Genomic DNA, 24,821 nt, shown 5'->3' with positions numbered 1-24,821 from the left:
AACTACTTTTAATAATTTCTTCCATGCTTTAGTGTCCTGTATATTATTCAAAACAAAACAACAAAACAAAAAACAAAACAACTCCCTCAGGAGTTTTCACATATCCATATCAGACAGTGAAATATTCATCCTTTTAACTAAAAATTTCAACTTCTAAGGAAAATGTGGTTTTCACATTTCTTTTATTTTGAAATGTCATAGACATCAATTTTATTTTTCTCCCTCTGTCCTGCACTTTGCTGAGCTCTGAAGATCCTATTAATCTTCAGCCTCACTCTCCCCGTTCTTAAGCTTTTTTGAAAGCTCCTGCTTTTTTGAATTGGGAATTCTGTCTCAGTTTGCCAACTTCCCTCAGCATGGTAGGGTGGGGAGAGATAATGGCAAGGGGGGAGATGCTCTGCCTATGGCTCAGAAGATTTCTCTCCCATTAGCTGTGCTGACTTCTTTTTCCTTGTAGGGCGGACTTTGATGGATCTTTTAATATGGGTATCATCTTCCAACACAGAACATGGGAATGGATTAGCCTAGAGGGTATGAGAGTCGTTCTCTAAGATAGAGAGGACATCAGTGACAATTCTGCTTCATATCTACTTTTCTTGTGTTTTGCCAGCACTGTTTTGTGTATGTATGGGGAGCTTTGAAACAGTTTTCTACTGTGAGATGTTAAAATAACTAAGGAGTACATTTCCTACTGTTTGATTCATTTCCTCTTCATCTTATGCTTTCAGGTGGCATACAGTTTTCTTATATAGAGAACAATTAGGGAGATATTTAACTGAATATGGGATTTTTCCTGAGTCAGACAGGCTTTCTTTCAGTATTTTGGTGTCTGTAGTCCTGAAATAAGTTCTTAGTAATTAACTAAAAAAAAAAAAAAAAAAAAAAAAAAAAAGGGAGGATACTAGTTGGATGTGCTCAGTTGAAAGGTATGTTAGAATGTGAAGTTCTCAGGCAAAGAAAATTCAGAAGTAAAAAGATAAACTGCTGGGATAAACTTTGGGGTGAAGTTTAACCTATAAACAGTTTTCTGGGATCTACCATGTGAAGCATGTGGAGATCTTGTAGCAGATGGTGATATGGTGCTGGAATTCTTAAGGAAAGAAACTGCTTTGTTGTTGTTTTTCCTAACAATTCACTAGTGTCCTAAAAATTTCCTAGCAATTCACTAGTGTCCTATTTGTTTTTGCCAGTAAAGTACAAATTCAACCACTTAAAGCATAAACAGTGTGTGGTTAAATAACTTTTAATAAAGATTATTACAGATTGCTGCTCTTGCAGCAATGGTTTTCCTCTTGGTCAGGAAGAGACTGTCAGTGACGTTTGAGCTGCAGTAATCAATCGATACCCTTGATCTAAGCAGCTATTTTGAATGTATGCCTGAAGATAATCCTCCCTCCTGGTCCTTTTGGTTTATTGATGGAGAATGTTGCAGAACCTAGTGAAGTCTCCAAAGTCTTCTGCATAGATGATAACATTAGCACTGAAAGGGTAAAAAGAATGAGAGCCAGAAAAACACAGTACAAACAGAAGAGAATCCTGGTATTATAAAATAAATCTAAAGAGACCACGTCTAGAGAGATCTGCAGAGTGAAAATAGAGCACAGAAAGACTGAGAAGAAAAACTCCCTTAAAGTCACTGAAAGGCACCATCTCTACCACTTCCTTGAGTTGTTTTGAGCTGCGGGGAGGCTGCAGCTGACTGGGTGCAGAGTGAGGGGCAGGGGTGAAGGTGCCTACCCCTCCTCACCTGAGAAGCTGCCTGTGTACAAGCAGGGTCTCTTAGAGAGCCTGAGTAAAGCTTGCTCTTTGCCTTTGCTTTTGCAAATCCTGCTGTGCAAAGGTGGTATGCCATCGTGGGGAACTTCTTGACTTGGACTGAAAATTGCTAATGCAATTCCTCCATCAGTTCCTCCTCCATTCAATTCCCTGAAGTCTGAACCTCTCCTGTGGACCGGTGATGTTGTGTGTGGTTTATGTGTTGCTCCATCACATTGTACAGAGAGGGAACACCTGTGTCTTATTCAGTGTTTGGTAATTTATGTGACTTGAGTTTGGTTTTTTCATAAAAGAAAATTTCAAGGCATGGTGATTTGCTAGTTGAAATCAGCCCCATGATCTCTTTTTGCATGCTCATCTGTAGTTCTTTGGGGGTTTTATTTGGATTTGTTGTTTTGTTTAGGTCCAAGTTGTTCAATATAATCTCTTTCCCCTTTGACAAGCCTGTCTGAAAGCACTTTTTTGTTAATATTACTGAAGTGTTTTACTACAGCAGTGGCGGTGATTACAAGACTACTATGTTTTGGCTAACAAATGCAATAAATGTGATGAAAATCCCCCTGTGTTTTACATTTCACTGCATAACATGTTTATATAACATGTTAAACACTTCTGTCTGAAGAACAGCTTTCCACAAAGGTAAAATGTATTTTCCATGGCACTTTTTTAGAAATTCTGTGGGAAAGAATAATTCCTGCTCCCTTCTCACTCCCCACATGTCTTAAGTCTACATTTCCCAGTGTTTTAAAAATACACATTTTCTTATTTTCCCGCCACACTTAGAAGTATAATTTTTCAACGTGTCTTTGAGTTTTATGAGGTGAGAGACTGTTACCTGGAAGACACGGTTTTCCCGATGCTGGGGACCTGGCAGAGGTGCTGGGTTGGAGCAGGCAGGTCCCTGCCTGAGCGCGCCATTGCACAAGCGCTAATTTGGCTTTTTGTATTCTTGTCCTGTCTGTTTGTGGTATTTAATGCTCTAACATCTCTCTGGTTGGGTGAACCCATATGTCATTCAAATGGGAACCTGTGCCTTGCCATTGGCCTGACAGCCGCTCAGCCGTGGAGCACAATGATAAAATTATGAAAACTGTGTCTCTGCTCATTGGACCCATGGAATTTACAAGCATTTCTCTTCTATGTGCCTAAATGCTGTGTTGCCATGCCTTGGCTAACACGGCAGATTTTTCTGGATTATAAGCCTTGTCAATAGTGTGAAACCTCACTTGTGTCTTTTTCTTCCTCTACCATGTTGGGGATTTTTTTCCTCTTCCTTTATTTGTAGATATGTGTTCCTCACAGACAAAATCAAAAGTCAGCTACTTTCTTTGATGGTTACAAAAATAAATATTTTGTTTATATCTTTAAAATAAAAGCAGAGACTTTTACCATAAGCAACATTTTGCTGCTGTTTGGTTCTGCCAATGTATTTAACAGTCAATATAAGAAATGTTATTTATATGCAGATTGTGTTTACTTCAGCATTATTTATAAAGCAATACTGTGTGATGGTAGTCATGTCTGTAAAGTCATGTTTTTCTTCATGTCTCCCTTTTTATGGTATGGTGCACATTACAGATACGTAAATGTTATTTGACATAAGGGAATAAAACTATTTTCAGCTCATGAAATAACCCTGTTAGTATAAACTTGAAAAGCTCTTTCTGTAAATCACTGCTGCTGAACTGATAGCACATTTCTGCTGTAGTGTCACCTTTCTCTTTAGTGTGTGGTTGAAATGTCATGGTAATAATCAATTCATCTTACAAAAGTCAGTGAAATACACTTGCTCGTACTTGGTCACGAAACCAAACCCTGCAATTCTAATGTATTAATAAGATATAATTTTGCTAAAACAGCCTTGGCTTCTATTTCTGTGTGTCTTACTTGCTTTATGTACCTTGTTACTGATGATGTTTAGAAACCTAAGACAAACTTCTCAGTAATTAAAATTATCAAGGTTGTCCTGCACTCGTATGAGAGAATTTACTGCGCTTTGTGCAGATGAAGGACGAATTTGCTATTGAAGAAGGAGTGTTGAATATCTAATGCAGTGTATATGTACTGAAATATCAGAGAAAGAGTCATTGCTAGGCTAATGATTGCTCATTTCTCTGATGGTGAATTTGGTAGTGCATCTGTGTGTGATTTTTTTTTCCCTTTTTTACTTACTGAATAAGCTTAACAGCAGGAAAAATGTAATGGAGGTATAGTTAGTGTAGCTTAAACTGGTTTTGGTTTTGTGTTTGGTTTTTTTAATAGTAGTATAGTCTTTTGCTTTAGACAAAACTAAAAAAAGATAGCTAAGAATGGCAGCAGGAAATATTGGTTCCTGATTAGTTTTCCAGTTAATCACAACTTTCTTTTATCACATGTTGTATGGAAGGAACCTTTCCTGACTACCATCATGAGACAGAAGATTGTGGAGATCCTTTTAATCTGACATATTGCAGAGCTTTTTCTGGGCTCTCTGCTCTCCTCTTTGGGCTTGCTGGCAATAGGAAAATTTTAAAACTGAAATCTTTATTTCCTCTTTCCAACAAAATTATGTGCTGCTTTGTGAATTGTAGGAGAAGCCAAATTCCTTGCCCCGGGGATATTGCAGTATAAATCCCTCAGTTCAATAGGTTGATGTGTGCATCACTGGTTACATTAGTAGCATTGGCCCTGTTAAGCTCCTTGGCACTACTCTTAAAATTAAAATTTTAAATTGCATAGTAGTTTGTAGAGTTGGAACGTGAATTACACATAATGGAAATAAATAGGATGTGGTTAAGAAAGATGTATAGAAGAGGCCCAAGATTTTGCTGAGTTTGTAGGGTTTCTTTGGAAATGTAAGCATTTCACCTGGGGCTGATTTCATGGTTTTATTTATAATATCAAATTTAATAAATTTTAAGACCCATAGAGCAAGTACTTTGAATTTGGGTATTCCATGAATTGAGCCATAATGTGCTTTGTAGGGCTGTGCAAAGCACTGCACTGCATTGTGTGTCTGCCCTGTTCATGTGCTGAATTTCTTTCCTACTCCTTTTACATTACTGCACTTGCGAGAATTTTCACTTGCTACTTGGAACAGAAGCTGAAAGGGATCTTTAGGAAAGCACAGTCAAGTAGACATAATAAATTTTGAAAGGCATAAAAACCTACCTCCCAATTGAGGGAGGTAAAGATTTACAGTACATCATAGAAATACTTTTTTTCTGAGAGAGCAAAAATCTTCCTACTTGGCAAAGCTTTTCTTGCTGAAAGGCAGTGGAAAAGCCACTTGCAGTGTAACAAGTTGTTTTCTTTTTGACTTGAAGATTAAATAATATTATTTTCAGATGAGGCAATGGAGGAGGCAGTGTTTTTAAAGAGAGGTGCTTGTCTAGGTTTTTGTTTCTGATGCACAGAATGGTTATACTGGTTGCTAATTATTTGATTACATGCCTTTTCTTCTGCAGAGATGTTGAGATACATTGCACTGAAGCAGCTGATGTTTCCTCAAGGGAGCAGATCCTCAATGAAGTGCTGCCCAGAAAGAAGAACAAACACTAGTGAAGCAAACTAGCATTTAGTTAAAGATAACATATATTAGCATATGCCTTATGGTGTGATGTTGTAGCTGTTTTTTTAAGTGTTCACAGTTGACAGTTTCCCTTAAAAGAAAAGAAGGCAAGACTCCCCAAACCCCATCAGTAACCCAGAATGTGAAAAAAAAATGTTTTCTAAAACTCCCAAATATTAGGCTAAATGGGATATATATCTTCAAGTTTGAAGACTGATTTTTCTATTAGATTGATAATTTAATGACATTCACCACATATGGAAGCTGTTGAGAGAATTGGATTATAAAGATTTGTAGATAGTTTTTAACAACATAGGCTATTAATTTATTTTACCTTTCTAACATTCCTGTTACTTTGAAATGTTTCTTTTTAAAGAGCTGTTATATTTTATCATAAAGCATTCCTGCTTTCACTGCAAAAGGGTATTTATTACTGCTTCTCTTCTAGGTGAAATGTGATGACATCATCTTTTCTCATCTGTTTTAAATGTAGCAAAAGGGATGGTTCTGCAAGCACACTGCTATATGTGAAGAGCAGAAGATACCAGGTGGACATCAGAAGTGTTTTGTAATGGGGTCCTGCCCATAAGAGACTTCCCTTTCTGTAATTTTGTATAGAAATTTACTTGTCTGAGTGCAAATCACTAATTTCACCTTTATAATCCCAAAGTAAGAGTTGATAATAGCTATTTATAGACCTTTGAAGGTATTTGTGGCTATTCTATTAGTGTGGGTTTTTTGGCTCTCCTTACTGTTTTGAATGTTGATCTCAGTTTAGAATCACAAATGTTTTACAGCTTCTTTAGCATACTAAATTTCTTCAAACATTCTGATCTTGGTGAGTAAATAGCAGTACTTGCCATAGTTCTTTATCTATTTCCTGTAAAATGAATTTTTTAAAAGTTTTGATAATTTGAAGTAAGAAGATTTAATTTAGTTTTGTCTCAACATGCAAGAAAAGCTGAGTAGAAGCTGAAGGACTATATCGAAAAAGCACCAATTGTTTCATTTTTTAAAAAATTTATTTATTGGTTGCTTTAAATTGGCAGTGCTCCTGTTCTTCTCCCATTCCTCTTCTCTGCTCAACCCCTACCCTGCAATTTCTGTGCTGAATGTTTAAACCAGAGGTCAGTTTGGGTCCATGTGTTATTTAAAATATGCTGCAAGTGACCTGCTAAATGGAACAACAGAATCAGCATAAAATGCAGAGACCATATTAGGGCTGGGAGAAGGGAAGTGCACAGAGGTTATCAATAAATACTCAAATCAAAGTGAGTTTACTCTATAGATGTATTTTTTCACAGTGAACTAACAGTGTTTTTTAGCTCCAGTCTTCTTCTCATCACAGAGTAATAATCCCAGTTAGTGCTGTTCCTGTTTTCTCCTTTTCTTTCTTCTAACTCCCATAGCACAGCTTTTTCAATCCAGCATTCACTGCACATGTTCCAGTCATGAGGTTACAAAGCTGACATTGCAGTCTCAGCAGAGGTTATCTCTTTAAAATTCCCTAAAATTCCCCTTTGGCACATCCAGTTTGGCAGCTGGGTTTCTGTAGGAAACTGATGGAGCCACCCCCTCCCCTTATGTCCTTTATAAAAATAGAAATCTATTAAACCTCTGGCCAGAAGGGCAGATGGGTAAGTACTCCCTCCAAAGCAGACAGTGCTGCTTCCTAAGCTTTTCTCCCTAGTTTTATACACTCCAAAAAATTTTTTTATATTATTCAGAGCCAATTAAGTAATGATAATACCTGGTTTTAAAATCAAAAAGCCTCCAGAACATGTGAACTCTGTGCTCTGGAAGGTATATACAGCTTCTGAGAAATACTGACCTATTGTTTGAAATATTTTAAATAGTTATGCAACGACAAAATCAGAAGCTTAGTTTGATCATAGAAGTTCATGCCTGAACAATGCTGTAGCTGAAGTACAACTGGTACACAGAGGAGGATTTGCCAAACCAAACAGGAGGTTAAAATACCTAACTACCAATATAGATAAGTGATCATTGCCCTAATAATATTCAAGAACTAATCTAAATGAGCATTACCCATTATTTTCATGCGAAGAATGTCCCTAAAATTCATTATATGTTTTTGCTTCTGGAAGGGAGAGAGAATTGTGTGTATATCCTCCTCCCTGTATCACTACTTTCCTTTGGCTGTCACTCTAGCTGAGAGCAGCAATGAATTATTTTCTGCTTAAAGTGGATTAAATTTTATGACAGAATTTGAGTGTCTTGAGTTTGAGGACGTGTGAAAACCCGGTGTCCTCCCTGAAAGTCAAGTAGAGGCTTCTTTTGTAGATTCACTTGGTAGTGCAGCAGGTTTCTCATGACACCTCTCCCTTAGAAGGGCTCTACATGGAGAGTTGGTAGTTGTTACTTTGCACATGGGATGCTTTTTTGGAAAGTGAGAATTGTGGATTTGGATTCATGAGATGAGGAGAGCCACGGAAAATCAAACGCAAAGAATCTGCAGTTCAACAGCAGCCAAAGCCAACCCAGCTGGTACATGAAGTGCCACTTACCTCTTGTCAATGATGGGTGCATCTGACCATGCTGAATTGTTTTGGTGTGCTAAGACAGCAGAAGGTTGCCCGTTGTCTTTCTGCCATTTGAGTGTGGCAGAACCCTTGGCAGAGAGTCAGGGAGAACCGACAGGTTGGCTAAAGTAGTGGAGCTTCTGCGGCAGCAGACAGATCAGCTTGCAGCTGTAGACCAGTTGTCTTGGTGCTTTTGCCTCTGGAGCATTATCCAAGACGTGATCAACCTGCACTTAGTCTTTCACGGTGCCTGCTGTCAGGAGACCTCTTCTTTCCACAGCTCCTCAGCTCGCAGAGGTGGGCACTGGGCAGCTGTGAGACAGGAACCCACACAGTGCATTGGATGAGTGGTTTGGGAGCATTTCTGCATAGCATGTATTTTCTAGAACAGCTTTTAAGGGCACCTTCCTGAAAACTTGTGGTTTTTCCATCACCCTTGGAAGAACTTGGCATTCTGTTGACCCTTCTAAAGAACTGCAACAGCAGCTAGAATTTTGTCTCATTCTGCTTGGTACCTGTGATCGCTCTTTGAGCTCACAAATAGGCTCATCTTATCTCTTTGCTGATAGTCAACAAACAGTGGCTGCATGCCCCTGACACCTGATCCTAAATCCCATATGAATTGCACAGAGCATTGTATTTTCTCAATGTAAGTTACTGTGTCTTGGTTTTACTGAGAAAAACATTTGCTAACATGGCCTCACCACGTAAGCATCTTTGAGTCAGCCTGAAGCCCTTTTCTTAGTATGTTTTTAAATGTAATGAATTGTCTACCTTCTTACGCTGTTTTTACCACTCATGAATTCCTCACCTATTATTTATTAAGAACTTGGTATGTGTTTGTCATGTGAAACAAGTTTGTCATCTTTTCTTTTGTGCTTGCTGGGACATCCCCCCACTTACCCCCTGCCACGAACACCACCAGTGGTTCTCATAAACTGTAACATGAAGGATATGGCAAGTTTATCACCAGTCTGAGTGAAAGAGTGTAATGCATTGTGTGAGCACCTGTAACCCATTTCAGTGCAAAGTCAGATGGGCTAACACAGATTTCCCTTCTTTACCACATGTGCAGAGAAATTTATTTATGTAACAAAAAACTGTTGACAGTCACCTCCTGCACTCTCTTTCTGAACAAACTGCTTCTTGAAAGTATTTTGTAAGAAGAGCAAAAGCAGAAGATGAATGTTCACCAAGTGTGTGTGTGGGGAGTTGCCGTTGACATGGGGCTGAAGTGAGGAAGGTGTAGGGTCCTCGCTTGTCTGTTGCAAGCATTCTTAATCACCTTTCCTTAATCACCTTTTCAAACAATCTGGAGGCTGGGCCTTTTGTGCTTACCTGGGACATATAACACAAAATCAAAACAGACTGTTCAGTTTCCCACTTGTCTCTAAGTTGTGGCAAAATGCACTGCACCAGATAGGTCCCACCATTCTTTACAGCTGGAGTATCCTAGAGGAAAAAAACCCCGAGGCTGACTGCTTGCTTTGTTTGTAGCTGAAAGATTTCTCCATAATGCAGCTGTCTTGTCAAAAGACACTCCTCAAGACTGTACAGTTTGGAGGTATTGAATGTTCCTCATGGATCCTTTAAAGTGTTTCAAAGTGCATAATTGGGGCACTTGAGCATAAAACTACAATTATACACTTGTGTGTTAATTTTGTGTACAGATAGATATTACTTCAGTCTGGACATAAATGAGAAGGAAACATTTTCTTGTGAGTGTAAGAATATGTTTTGTGAATGTTTAAACAAAATAGGTGTTCAGGATAATAGCCCAAAATATCCAGACCTGGGGAAGGGGGGCTTGAGCTTTCCAGAAAGGAAGGAGCCATGCGTGGATATACTGGAGATGCTTGGATGGTTTGAAAGAGTAGTAGGTATTATGAACATTAACAGATGGAACACAATATTTGAGTTAAATTTAGTTGCAATATTAATTTTAAAAAATTCTAGTAGTTTTGTAGAATGAATGTATGAATTTGGTGATTGATTCTTCATAGGTTTTAAGTTGGCTATTTTCAATTAAGCAAAACAGGGAATTTTTGATAAGTGATCCTAGGATGTTAAAGGTTCTCGTTTGTTTTTCTGTTGCATTTTGAATATAATGTTACATGAATTGGATTAACTGTATCCAGATACTTATATTTAGCAGATGTTTCTAAAACTTACTTTTGGAAACTGATATGAGGAATAATTTACAATAATCATCTTATTTTGAGTATAATAAAACTGTAATTATTTTTAAAATTATGATGTGCTATATAGTTTCAGCTATGAATTTATAAGATAGATGTCTTTGATGTTTCTGTCAGGGTTCTTTTGATGTTTTCCAGTGCTAAGTAATAGGTCAAATTAAATAATAGAAATGGAATAAATCAAATAATCTGAACTCTGCATCTACAAGGAATGATTTGAAAGTTTTCTTTTAAAAATACTTGCAGGAATATTTAAAAGCACAGCTGTTATGTAAGAACTCCTATTTAAGAGGCTGACTTGGTTCTTACCGGTTCCCAGTAGGAAAAAGGAAAGAAAAGCCATCACAGAAAAGATTTACATCTTCCCTTTTTTACAAATTGTTTTGGCTGGTTGGTTTTGATTTTATTGGTAGTACACTTTGGTCAAATTCATCTAAAGAAGGGTTTCTGATAGGAGTAGCTCTGTATTTCTTGTTTTTCTAACCCAGCAGAAGTACCCTCAAAAGAATATTGAGGAACTGTGCCATAGGAATGGGATCCTGATCTTAGGCAGTTAATGCTATGCTGCAGGATAATAAATTATCTTGGATGGGTAGAGATGTAATCAAATTTTCTTACCGTTAGTTCAGCCAGTCGTTCTCTTTGCCTCAGGATTCCTTGCTGTGGGGAATTTTTAGTGTCCAGATGAAAAGCGTGATTTTGATCCTGCTATAATAGAAGAAACTAGTAGAATTTGGACTGTACAAATGACTAGATTTACGACAGATATTGCTGAACCTAAATGAAAGATATTGGAGGTCATCCCTTTTTCTTTGTGTGTTGACTGACCTCCTGTGCTGTGGACACTACTTAGGGATTCAAATCTATAATGCGAACACAAAGAGCTGTAAATCTGTTCTGTCATTGCAAGTTTTTCTTGATTAAAAGGGTGATATCCCATAGCACAATGAAGGACAGAAGATGACTTGCTGGTCTGCTGTTTGTGGGAGTTAACTCAAAAGTGGTGACATTGTCAAAGGTATCTGGGCCAAAGCCAGAGGAGTTCTCTGTTGAAGACCAGGGTGCAGCCCTTGGCAGAAAACTTTGTACTAAGACACTGCTAAGCTGAAGTATAGCATCGTATTAAAGATCATCAAATTCCAACCACCCTGCCGTGGGCAGGGACACCTTCCATCAGACCAGGTTGCTCAAAGCCCCATTCAACACTTCCAGGGATGGAGCATCCACAAATTCTCTGGGCAACCTGTTCCAGTGCTTCACCATCCTCAAAGTAAAGAATTCCTTCCTGATACCTAATCTAGACCTGCCTTCTTTCAGTTTGAAGCCATACCCTGTTATCCTGTCACTACATGCCATTGTACAAAAGCCCTCTGCAGCTCTCTTTTAGAGTCCCTTTACGTACTGGCAGACTGCTATTTGGTCTCCCTGGAGCCCTCTCTTCTCCGAGCTGAACAGTCCCAGCTCTCTTACCCTTCTTCATAGTACAGATGCATTTAATCATCTTTGTGGCCCTTTGTTGAACTCTCTCCAAAATGTCCATGTCTCCTTTGTACTGGGGAGCCCAGAGCTGGACAGAGTCCTCCAGAGTAGAGCGGAAGCACCTCTCTGGACCTGCTCTCAGTGCTTTGTCTATTGCAGCCCAGGATACCATTAGCTGTCTTTGTGGGAAGGGCACATTGCTGGCTCATGTTCACCTTAGTGTCCACCAGGACCTTCAGGTCCTCCTCTGCCAAGGTGTTTTCCAGCTGGGTGGCCTCCACTGTATATTGGTGCCTGGGTTGTCCTTCCATAAGTGCAGGATAGCAATAAAGGAAGAAAAGCAGCTGTCAGGGAAAGAGGGTGTGCACTGGAAGGGTCTGTGAAGCCCTTTGTGGAACTGGACAAATTTAGATGGAAAGAAGAGAAAAGCTTAGCTTGCTTAAGACTGCATGGCGTTCCTCCCTGTGGAAGATCTTTTATATTCTTCTTCTGCTGTTTTAAGAGATATGGTGAAGAGCTCTGAATGATTTCAAATTATTTAGTTCTGAAAGCCATTGAGTTTAGGAATGGTAAAGACAGTATTCATCAAGATTGGTATCTTTGGAGAAGAGCATGAATTAATTAAAAAGCACCCTTTTCTCTCGAAAAACTGGAAAAAAGAAAACTCAAGGGTGTGCAAGATGCAAGGGAAGCAGTGATAAACAGGGTGTGTGCACATTCTGCCTTTTCTCACTACTGAGATTAAAGAATGTTTGCGATTTTTCCTCCTTCCAAGACTATGTGCCAGAAGAAATGTAGAGTGAAAGCTATTTTACTGAGGGATTTTTCAGTCTCCAGTAGTTAAGTGTTAGGGGTCTCTCTGTGTATAAAGGCATAAAACTGGAGGATTATTCATGCGACGGGATTACCTGCTATTCAAATTCAACGCATACCTCCCATTTGTGTTCCCTGCTTTAGAAGGTTTGAATGGCATTGCAGAATTTGTCTGAAGAAATATGTTTCTCTGTATTTTTTCGACCATCTTTATTTTAATCACCATTTAAGAAATAGTGGTCAAAATTGTTACAAATTTCCTGGAAAATAAATGGCAACTAGAGGTTTTGGGGATCAAATATCACTATTTATTCCATTCATGGATGCTCAAGAAGTGCCCTGTAATAAATTATTTGTAATATGATTAAAAATTAGTTAAATATAGGCTTTTGCATTTTTCTGTAATGGCTGGCATTTCCTAGGTGAATTTCATGCTACTCACACAGTAAGAGGTGGGGTTTCCTACAAGGTTTTTACTGAAGCCACAATCATTAGAAACATCAGAGATCAGTTGTGATGTGCTTTTCCTTATGTTGGTTTGTAAAGTGGAAACCTATTACTTCAGCAGATTACATGATCCCTTTTAATTCTTTTGATCACTTTTTTTTTTAAAAAAAGGAAGGAAGGCAGAGTATAAGAATAGCTATCTTACCTGACTCATCACTTGAGAGTGTGTGTGTGTAGGCACTATGATTTCTCTCTATTTGTAATGCAGTGTATCAAAATAGCACTTCTAAAAACAATTCTGTTGCAAATTTTTAGTCTTCTCTATAGTGTTGGTCTGAGAGCATAGATACAGCAATGTAGAAATCTCTTACTGGAGATTATCATATTTTCATCCCTAACTTGCAGAATGGACCAAATGTTGCATTAATTCAAGCTGTAATGCACTGTGCGAATCAACACTATTGTAGGAAAAAATGCTTCCTTTTATTTGTAGACTCAGCTGTTTACCTCTCCCTTGAAACTAATTTTAGCTCACCTGAAACATGCAAATTTTTAATTTTTGTTTGTTTGTTGTTTTTAGGGAAAGGTGGGAGTGGGAGTTGGTTGTGATATTGGCATAGATTTAGCATTTACAGCAGAGGTAGTTTTCATCAATTTCTGACAGGGGAATCAAAGTGTTCTTTTTTGGAAGGAGAGATATTGCTTTCCCGTATAAATGATTGACTATTTTGTGGCAGTAGTCTTTATTTATTTGGCTCTCATCATGAAGAATAGCAAACTTATTCAAAATCTCTGTACATCAAAAATATGTCAATACATAAAACATAAGTACTATTCCATACTACAATCTATGCAAAAAACTATGTTAATAAGATGTGAAGGTTGCGCAGCTGAGAAGTCAGAAAACATAAATGATAAGATTCTAGCAGCCACAGTAACTAAGCCACATTTCACATCCTCCGTATTTTATGAAATGCCTTTGACAACATAAATCAGAAAGAGAAGGTGCTATATATGTGTAACATGGCTCAGTTAATGTTGCTTTTGGAACTTTAACATCTGTATTTTCTGACTGGAGAGTTCCTTAATCATGTAATCTTAGAAGATTTCTTACACTTTTTTTTTTTGGTAGGTTGGTTTGGGGCTTTTCTAGGAGAGGAAAATTGCCTGTATTAATACTTGGTTAGCTCTTGTTTTGATTTAAGCTAGAGTAAAAGGCAGTATGTAGAGAGCACCTTATGACAGGTACATATGTGATGCCGTATACATTGCACTGACAAGTGGTGTAGTTGTGCTGCCGTGTACTTCTTGGGGAAAAGAGGATTACAGGCATGTGTGTAAGTCCTGTCCTTTCTGTAGCACTGGGTATGACTGCATTGCAGACTGGCAGACTGCAGTGTCTTGTGAAGACAGTTAAGCTACCTTTTTTAATGAACTGGCTTGTGTACAAGAAGCAGTCTGGCTACAAGAGCGTGGATCTCCCTTTGACCTAATTCACCCTTCTGTGGAGCACGGAAAATTAGCTGAGCACAGCTTTTGGTGTAGGCTCCTGCCAGTATCTGAGTTAGTTTGCAGATCTGTGTGCTGCACTGCAGTCTTCAACATAGGCATGCATTTAATGACTCTGCAAAATCCACTACCTTGCAAGTTTTGGAATGGGGATTATTGTTCTGCGACACAGAAACATGCTTTTTATGCCTTTGCTTCCATGCTCTGGGTCACAGGGTGGACCAGTATCAGGCCTAGTGTTAATATTTTAAAGGCTCTTAATAAGATGTTAAAGTTCATACTTCAGTGTAAAGGCAAGCAGTGTAGGAAAGACAGTAACACAGGTGAACATTGCAACCAATGTATTGTCAAAAGGTCAAAGCTAAGTGATAAGAAGTAATAGAATTTATAGAATATATGAATAAAATTCCGTAGCATCAGGATTTCAGATCTACCTCTGATTAATAGCCTTGACATTAACACCCAGCTTTCTACTTGGTTTCCTCTTAGAGTTTTTCCTTTTTTGTCATTCAGTGAGAAGGATTTTTAGCCTTCATTAAGATTGTGTGCACAAGCATGCTGGGGTTGAACATGTTGATTTGAGACAGGAGACCATGCTGCCCTGTGACAGAATATTCTACTGAACATGTGCCAGAGGATTTCCTTATGCTGTATAAGCATATTATATTTTTCTCCTTCCTATAATTCAGCTAAGCATACAGAGGAAGACCTGGGATTATGTGAATTTGAAAGTTTTTGATATGAAACAGACCTTTTTGTTAAGTGTGTGAAAGTCAGGGAGTTAGTTTCCTATTACAGCTTTCTCTTGGTAAGTATGGAGAAGTGCATGGTTTGAATGTTTGGAGGAAAATACTTAGGGTTTGGCAGAGGTCTGACTTTGGAAACCTAAAACTGAAGCAGAAGTTGTTTCGGAAATCACAAGTGTTTTATTTGAATGTTTGATAGGAACTGAGTGACATCTTTCTTTATAGTTATAACTGAATTGATCATTGTAAAATTAAAATAATTAGAATTAAACACTGTAGCCTTTTGTAAACTGAAGGAATGTGCTGTTTTACTCCTAGTGTAAAGTACCCAGGTAGTAGGGTTTTATTTTTCTGAGAATACCCCTCACTATACATTTTTAAATTCTAATTTCTATGTAATTACAGTGTTACAGATGCTAAGAAAGTGGAATGTTACTGATTATTATATTCCTCAGGATGGTACTTGTTTCACAATATTCTATCTCACTGTTCCTCAGCAAAGTTGGCCACTGTAGTGCCACTGTAGAACCAGGTAGTGCCATCCTTTCTTCTGAGTGGCACCCCTGCCCCTGAAGTTCAGTTTTTCTTCTGTCTGTAAGCCGGGCTTAATGCGGATCAGGTCAGACAGACCTGTTTTCCCCAGCTGTGGTCCACAGCTACCAGGTTGTGTTCTTGCCTTCCACAAGTGTCATCCAGGGAAATGGATATCCGATATCATGCCTCACTTTTTGGGCACCCAGTAGATTTCAGGGAGAAGCAGGGATGTAGCCAGGACTCTTCCCCTGTAGTGAGCATGTCATGGTATCTGATGTGTTTGAGTGGATCGCAGAGCGACTTCGCAGAGCTTTTTGTGATAGGGACTATGAAAAGCTTCTTCCATTATTGACTGGATTTAGCCATCAGGATGCTGTAAAAGGACAGTAGCTGCATATTGCTAGTACTATTAGTGTACCTATGCTAACACACTAATTTTGTTACATTTTAATTTAAAAAATTATTATAATGACTCTAATGCTGTCTAATGAGCCTTCTTCTTTGACATCAGTCATGGACTGCGCATGCAAAAATTGCGTGAAACTTCCATTTCTATCAAGGTATTACCTGGAAAAAGAATGCCTGCCACCAGGTCTCTTATTCAAACAAGAATTAAAGATAATGGGCTAAGTTATAGGTTTAGTTGGATTTTCCCCATCTCTTCATTTTGGCTGCCAATTTTGTTCCTTCTATTCTGATCTTTCCTTTGTTTGTGTTCAGAGTGGTGTAATCAGTTATGGTCAGTCATACTTCTCCCGGAATAATGCTGTTTATACTGTGCAAGTCAGATAGTAGTCCAAAGTAATTATTACAGTTTCTGTGCTTGCCTAGAAATAGATTCAAATTCAGGTCTGTTCTCTCTTCAGCTGTCCCCAGAACGTCTGCACTACCACAGGCATGATGAAGTTTGCTAAATTCTTGTCTCCTGCGTTGTGTGGCCACAAAAAATACGAGTCTGAGGGAGAAGGGGAGGGAGGGTTTATTTTATGAAGAAAGAGGATGCTTGGGTCATTCACTCCAAGCATTGTAAGTAATTGGCTTTAGATTTGTTTTGTTCTGGGGAGATTTTAATTAACCTTTTTTTTTTTTTTGTATGCTGTTTAATAAACATTTGTCCATAAGCAGTATCTTGTGATTCCCATCAGTAAAGCAGGATTAATTTGCATGTTGTTGTTTGTTATTTATTTAAATAGCCACAGCCATTATATGGAGTGTTCTGCTAAGGCAGTGATGATGAGTCTCTGCACTGAAGAGAAGAGCATCCAAACATATATGTAGCATTATGATTGTTACTGTATTTTAGGTGGTGGTGTTTGGTTATTTTTCTAAAACAGTTTGAATTGGGAGGATATGGAGGAAAATTCTAATGTAAGTAACTGATATATAAGATCAGAAGAATTGCCTGGTACGTTTTCTGAAACCAGTGTCTGAAAGCAGATTGCTTGGGGAAATATTTAAGAAAGTGGAGCAATCTCAGAGCTTTGGCAGTCAAGGTGTTATTGCCTCTTCAGGTTGCTTACATTTGTTACTAAGTATCTTGCAGAGCAAAGTTTCATTGTCTTCTCCAGAGACTCGACTATCTTTTGAAAAGGGTTGAGAAGGAAGTCATGGCTCTATCAGGGCAGATCAAGGATTCATGCAGCCCTGTATATCCTGCCTCCAGTGGAGGCTTTAATTGGATGCCTGGAGGAGAGTCAGAACAAAGCAAGCATGTGGTACTTCCCCCAGTACTCTTCAAGCCTCCAGCTATTTTCACTTCAGGGACTTCCTGAGCCAGATGTGGCTCTATAAATTTGGTAACCCTCAGAGGATGTCTCTTTTGTGAACTTGTCCAGTCTTTGCTTGAGCCCACGTAAACTTTCAGCTTTCAAAACATCAATTTGGCAAGGAGTTCTAAACATCTGCTACCTCTGTGACTAGAAAACCTGTTTCCCTCTTGTTTTGAAATTTGCTTCTGCTATTGAATGCATCCTAATTGTTGGACAAGATGCTTTTGTAGCTTTCCACCATGTTCCTACTTCCTGGTGTCTTTTCCATCCTCAAAGGATTATAGGTGCTTTTTATGGAAACTGTTCTATACCTATGATGATTCTTGTTGTATTTCCCTGAACCTTTTTGTCTGACCCTTCCTAGTAAGTCCAAGAAGTCAGTAGAGAGTGATTTTCTTTTGCTGTGTTGATGTTTCCTAAATCTCATCTTCATTCTTCTCTGTCTTGATTTATCCAGAACAGTTATCAGCGTTACATAGTCTTAAATTACTCAAATCTCTGACTATTCTTTTTCAGCCATACTGCAATTCTCACACACCACGGCAGCTCCAATTTAGAGGCTGTATATGGTCATTAGTAATTCAGCTTTTTAAATTTGATTAGACCTCTGGAGTGATACTTTATGGTCCCTAGCCACTTCTGACTGTTCATTTGTCACTTTATTCCATGAAAAGTTCTATCAGATTCAGAGATATTTATCAAGTCCCTCATAAAGGACTCCAGCATGGGAACACTCCAAGATTTTTCCACAGTACACACTAGAGCCAAAGATTTTGTTAAGCTTCTCTGTGATGGTGTTGTGCTCTCTATCTCCCCTTATACCTTCATCATCATTTGTCATTTCAGACTCTGGCAGACCTCCTACTTCTGATGTGTTTGAAGAAATGAATCATTACTCATTTGATTTCCCTTTTCTAGCTGTTCCAACAGTTCTTTCTGGCCTGTCTTATTATATTTGAAGTGGCAGAGTTTACGGTCTTTTCTGTTTTACTCATTTGGACCTGGCGCTGGCTTATTGAAGGGGATTGCCTTTTTGCCTCTAGAAAGCTGCAGTGAGCCTTGCTGGTGTCCCTTTGCTCTTATCAAATATTTCTGAATGGGTGGTGAATATTGTTTCTGTGCTTTCCATGTGGTTATTGTTAAACAGCTTTGATGCTGCCAGTCAGATTTCATTTCTCATAGCTGTCTGAGATTCCTTTTAACAAGCTTTCTCATTTTTTGTGTAGTTACACTTTTTGAAGTTAAGCGCGACAGTAGGAGATTCCTTGGGTTTGATTGTTCCTGTAGGGATGCTCAATTTAACTCCTTTATGGTCACTGATGCACAGTGGTTCTGCAGCTGCAGGATGCAGTAGTAGATGATCCTTGCTGCTCTGGACTGAGCCAAAGGCAGTGGCTCCTCATGCAGGTTCCATAACCAGCAGTTCCATGGAACAACCTTTGAGAGTTATCTGATACTGTGGTCTCAGCTTTGTAGTCTGCTTACTCAGTCTGTCTGGGAGGAGTTGAAATCTCCCCCTAATCAATCTTGTGGTGTGCCTTTTGCTGATCTTGCTAGTGTGCTGCTGTCAGCGTTGTAGTCTGGTCATGCATGGTGGTTCCAGCACTCAATCGTCTTTATCTGACCAAGCTCCAGACCTCTGCTGCTTGGTGAGGTGGAGTTTTATTTTGATTAGTTTTTAAATACTATGTAGCATATAATATTACTTCGTTATCAGCTGTCTTCTCCCTGAATTTGTATCCTAGGATGATGCCTACTAATCACCCCACAAATTTTTTCCTTTCTGCCGTATTTTTTATATAATTACTATTCGTGCTTTTGTTTGCTATATGATGTTCCAGTGATCCAGTCCACCCCTCTTTGTGTAGAAGTCCATGTATTGTTAGAATTTCTTATTGCCACTCTATTTACTCTGCAGTCACTGCATGTCCATTTTTCATTCTTTGATTCTTCTCAGCATCTTCACTTGATGTCCCAGAATCTCCATGTCTTCATTTGACATAGCAATACCATGCTTTTTAACCATGTGTTCTTCTAATCCCCTCTTCATTTTAAAATTTCATTTTCTTGTGCTTTATGTGCCAGTGACCTGGCTCCTATGTTCAGTTGAACTCCAGCTCTCCTGTACAAGTATCTTTATTCTAGAAATATTCTGGTTGCTCATGCATCTGATCTTTTGCTTTGTTACCATCTGGTCAATTGGGCATTCAAGTTCTCTCTTTTTTTTTTTTTCTTTCTTTCTAGCTGCCCATATTTTGCTGTCTTGGTATCTTCCTTTTCTTCCTGGTGTAACTGGAACCCAGATGGACCACAGCATAGGTTTCTCCTCAGCATTTCACAGGAACCAGTCCAGGCTCTGTGACCTTTGCAGATGATGGGCAAATCACCGTGTGGTCTTCTGTCAGATCCCAGACTCCAGCTGTCTGTTTGCCTGATGATATTCCAACCCACCCTTTTTAGTTTGCATTATAAAGGCCTCATTTATGCATCACTGGGGAGAGGGTATTTGTCAGAAAGGGTTGCTTTGGTCACAGAAACATTCAACCGCCTGTGAAATGATGGGAAATGAAATGGAAGCAAAGGCAAAGAGAGCGAGTGCAGGAGTGGGGTTACAGTGCTGACCTTAGGAGTTACCAAGAGGTAGGACTACCAACTTCTGGCGGAAGTAATAGGAGCAGATCGAGTTGTGATAACAAAAACAGCCTAAGCAGGTGTTTAAATTTAATGTTGTACTATTATTATTATTATTATTATTATTATTATTATTATTATTATTATTACCTAGCAAATACTGTTGAATGAATGTAGTGAATTAACTTTAGGTAGAACAGGTGTTTGCTTGTTGAATAAACAGACTTATCGTTGTATGAGAAACTCAGTGGGAATAGTTCAGAGATCAAAGCATTTCGGATGTGCTCAGGTATTTGAGACACTTGCTTAGGGTGGGGATGTGCAGGACCAATGGGAGCTCCATTCTAGAACAGAGAAGTCATGTGCTGCATCTGAAATGGTACTAAAATTTGGGGAAAAGCATGGGTACCTAAAATCAAGGAAATCTGGGCGCAATATCAGGAGTCCATTGAAAGTGTGCTCTTTCAAATACCTCAAGAAAATGTCAGTGTCTATTGATACAAGGCTTACAGACTAAATCAATGCAGAAAATTTCTCTGACACTGTAATTGACTTGGTTTTGGTTCTAATAGATTTTCAGTGTGTGCAGGTTCTCAGTACATACTACATGTTCCAACTGGTGTTATTTTGTTTTGTTGTTATTTTTTTAAAAAGTATATCTTAGTAGGGGGGAGAAAACTAAGAGAGATTGAACTTGACAAAACCAAAATCTTGTCAAACCCCAAGACTAAGGCTTAAATGCAAACAATAACACCCTAAGGATTGTGGGCAAAACATTAAGTAAAAATTAGCACCTGATTGCTCCAAAAAAAAAAAAACAAACCAAAAAACCAGCAAAAGGCATTTCTCTTTCAATGTCTGTTTAAGAGTAGTTGTGCCTTCTTTCCACAATTCAACTTTTGGGTCAGCACATTAGAATGATTCCTCTGTTGATTGGCCTCACTAGTGTGCCCGTAAGAGCAAATATTTCAAATAACTGCTGTGTTTTAAGGATGGGCATTACAGAACCGTGATGTTCAGAAGCATAGCATTTTCCCTAGAAGCTCCCCTGGAAAGAGTAACTATGCAGAGCACTTGGGCTTACTCCTTCTGCTAAGGCAAGAGGATCTAAGGGCTCCCATTAACTGCTGAGTGAAGGGGTCAGACCGCTGGGTCAGGTGTATAGCTGAGAATATCACTTCTGCTGAGGTTGCCATGCGGGTGGGACACAGCTTGATTTCATGTCCTGCTTCCACTCATGAATTTGCTTTGCTTGGCTCTTCCAACAGATCCCACCTCAGTATGGTCAGCAAGGTGTAAGTGGCTACTGCCAGCAGGGCCAGCAGCCGTACTACAACCAGCAGCCGCAGCCCCAGCACCTGCCACCCCAGGCACAGTATCTGTCGCAGGCCCAGCAGAGGTACCAGGCTCAGCAGGTAAGCACTGTCCTTCTCTACTGACAGGCACTCTGGGGCTGGAAGTGTAAAAGGAACCCGTGAGCAATGAGCAAAACTCACACCTCATATTTTCGAGGGAACGGTGTTAATTAAATAGCAATAATTAAACAATAAAGTGACCAAAATTAAATAAAGATGGAATCAGACCACATCTTTCTGAACGGTCTTCAGGATATATGCACTAATACATCTGCGCACATTTTCAGACTTTATGTCGTACCATGTCTTTAGAGTAAAGCCAGTGCAAATGTCCCAGCATCTGTGCTTTTAAAAACAACGTAACAACTTCTTGATGAGATGTCAGTGGATGCTGGAGTTTTAACTTGCTTTTGTGTTGTTGTTTCCTCACAAGACAGACATTGTTGAGAATTCCTGCATCTAGTATGGTCACTGCTGTTTTGGGTTTTTTGTGGAGGAAGGAGTTCAAGGCATTTTGGAGTTGCTTTGTCAAGGGAGCTACTTAAAAGATATTTTATGTATTATGGATATTACAGCTACTAATTTGAATGCTGTCAGTTTGCACATCCAGTTAGGGAAACCGCACAATCCATTATCCATTGCTGGTTTTGAATTGTGCTCTTTATATTAAGCATTAAAATTAACTTCAAATGATTCTGTTTTTAACAAAGATCAGAAGTGATAATGTATGGGTCTGGTTCCCAGAGCTGGAGAAACACTTGGATTTTAGATACTGAACAAAATGGATGTGCATAGCTGATGCAGCTGAACATGTAGACTCAGTTCTGTCTGCAGTCTCAGCTCTGTTAATCATGGAGAGGTGATCTGGAAATGGAAGGATGAAACTAAAGCATACTCACCATCCTGGGAAATTTAACAAAAGTGAGTTGCTCAAGACTGGATATTAGTGGAAGCATCAGCACTTGCTGCAAGTCACTGGGGAATTCTGTCAGGCACGGTTGATTAACATTTTGTGATTATGCTGGTGCAAAGAAATCTTAGCTTGAAATAAAAATAGTGCGTAAAATAAACTAACAAAAGATGCTGGAAGTGGCAATGATACTGGAGACTCCCCTCCTTTGACTTTAAAATAAAGCTATGATAATTCACTGTGTAATTACATGTTAATTTTTCTTCATCTACATTTTAAAATTCCATTGAGAATTAACTTTTTTCATTAAAATGCTGGATGGTTTATGAAATAGAATTCTTAATTGTATCTATGATATTCTTGTAAATGTCACCACATTCTGTCTTTTGGATTATATGCAACTGCAACTTTAAAGATTGCAGTTGTGTCTTTAAATTTAATTTTCTTCCTTTTTTACTTAGCCATTAAATGCTTGATTTCTCTATGACTTGAAAATACTGTTCATAAGCATCTTGGTAAAGTCTCAGCAGATAAAGACCTAGTAATATGGCCTATAAGATAGAAGAAACACTGCTGCTCTAGTGTCTACATATCACAGTATATGAAATTGAAATGGGTTTTTTGCTGCCTTGGACACCTTGTCATGTTATAAATATACTATCAGTTGAACGGATTGAATATTTTGGTTTAAAAAATATACAAAACATTCCAACTTTATAGGCCTTAAGAGTAACAAGGTACTGATTTATCTGTTGATATGTGTTCCAATTACATCATTTGCTATCATAGCTGGGAAAGAGAAGTGAGGTGAGAGGGATCATAGAAGGATGAAAGTAAAATTTGAGTAAAGCTTTCCATATATTTTGAATTTCTGAGAACTGGGATGAAGAGAAAGGCAGGGGCAGATTCACAGGTAAAAGATACCAGCCTTGATGTAGCCAAATTCCCTTTTTGAGGATTTGAACTGACACTGAAGGACAGTCAAAATCCAGGCTCCAAGGCATCTTAGGAAGGTCAGTAGGCATTTTTTTGCCACAGTCTGCAAGGTGAGATGATGCATTAGGTCCTCACCAATACAGCTTTGCAGTTGGTAGTCCTTTCTGTGAGAATTTTACCTGAATTCTTGATGGTTTATGAATGGCTGTAGTGGTCAGCCTCTTAAGTTTTGGACTCTGATCCCAGGTTCTGAATTATATGATAATTTCACTGTGTAATTGGAGTATTTGTGTGTAGATGGGACCATTTTGTATAAATAATAAGTAGTTCTAAAGCACCTTGGGGCTTGCTTCTTTTCTGATCTCCAGATCGGTTCCGTAGCTGCTCTTCCCCCTTTCTCAAGAAGAATCAGCAGGTGAACACTTCTTCTGTCATGTTTCTCTGTAAAACCTCACCACTGTGCACTTTCCCATTCTTTGAGAACTGCTCATCTAGAAAGCAATTCCTAACACAAGAAATTGAAGTTTATATTTCTGACACTTCAGCAGAAGTGTTATTTCTCTGCTGGTAATGCATAGTAGAATTACCATCAAGTGGTAACCAATGTGAAATACAAAAATTAATTCTAAACAAAAACCGAAAAAAGTTGGAAGCATATGTTAAATTCTGCTGCTGACAGAAAAAAATTACAAACTGTGCTTACTTAAGCATACATATCCCTGCTTATATGAGACTGATTATCTTGGAAAAATAAAGAATTATAATTTATTTGATTGACGTTTTAGCAAGAGAAATAGGAGTAGGTACTTGTTTAGTTTTAGGAGAGGTACCAGTTTGGGGATGTGGGTGAGAACAGAGCCAAACTCACCTCAGGGGCACAATGGAAGGTCAAGAAGCAACAGGGACACACTAAGAAAGGGGATGTTGCAACTCTCTAAAAGAAACAAACAAGCTCAAAAATTATAAACCCCCAGAAAATTCCAGAGAGACTACAATCTCCATCACTGGAGAAATTCAACTAGACAAAGCCCCCAAGCACCTTGTTCTTGCTAGGCTTGCTTTGAACTGGAGGTTTGACTATATGACCTCTCTCTGAAGGTCTCTTCGAATATATATGATTGTGTTGCTGTGACTTAAAACTGGCTTTACATTTTCTAAACACAATTTTAAAATCAACTGCAGAATCCAGTATTACCTGTTGCACCAGTTGGTGTATCTTTCTTATTTCTGCTCCTAAAAATATCAGTACATCCTGTTTATATAATCCTGTCAATTAGAAAACTGAGGTAGTTTCAGTCATACAATCTGTCATCCTTTCTGTCTGTCATCCTTAGTTTTGTTCTTTCTTTTCAGCTTGCAAATTAATTTCCTTTGTGTTTTCTATATTCTTCATTAACCTTTTTTTTTTGTCTTTCTATATTGATTTTGTGATGTGAATGTGATTGAATTGGTTTTGCTTCAGGAGGAAGAAGAGAATTGCTAGACTGGGGAAAGAAGGCTTCTCTAATTTGCCTTCTTTTCCTGTCTGTATTTTCTTTATTTCCCTTGTAGATTTATGTCAAGCTACTTGTTTTGGAGATTATAAAGCTGAAAATAGTGTTTATTCTGTCTGGATGATGGACTTT

At 38.6% G+C, this 24,821-nt stretch overlaps 1 protein-coding gene across 3 annotated transcripts in view; it reads left to right on the top strand.

Moving 5' to 3' along the window:
- ARID1B (AT-rich interaction domain 1B) overlaps positions 1-24,821 on the top strand; it is a 325,304-nt gene that overhangs the window by 59,670 nt on the left and 240,813 nt on the right. For all 3 annotated transcript variants that reach the window (XM_053972619.1, XM_053972618.1, XM_053972621.1), the window contains one exon: positions 21,264-21,410. In XM_053972619.1, coding sequence (XP_053828594.1) covers positions 21,264-21,410 — 147 coding nt within the window. The remainder of the gene's footprint in view (positions 1-21,263; positions 21,411-24,821) is intronic.

This window comes from Vidua macroura, chromosome 3, assembly GCF_024509145.1.
Source record: "Vidua macroura isolate BioBank_ID:100142 chromosome 3, ASM2450914v1, whole genome shotgun sequence".
Lineage (NCBI taxonomy): Eukaryota > Metazoa > Chordata > Aves > Passeriformes > Viduidae > Vidua > Vidua macroura.
The sequence above is the reverse complement of the archived record's forward strand: the minus strand, read 5'-3'. Positions and strand labels throughout refer to the sequence as shown.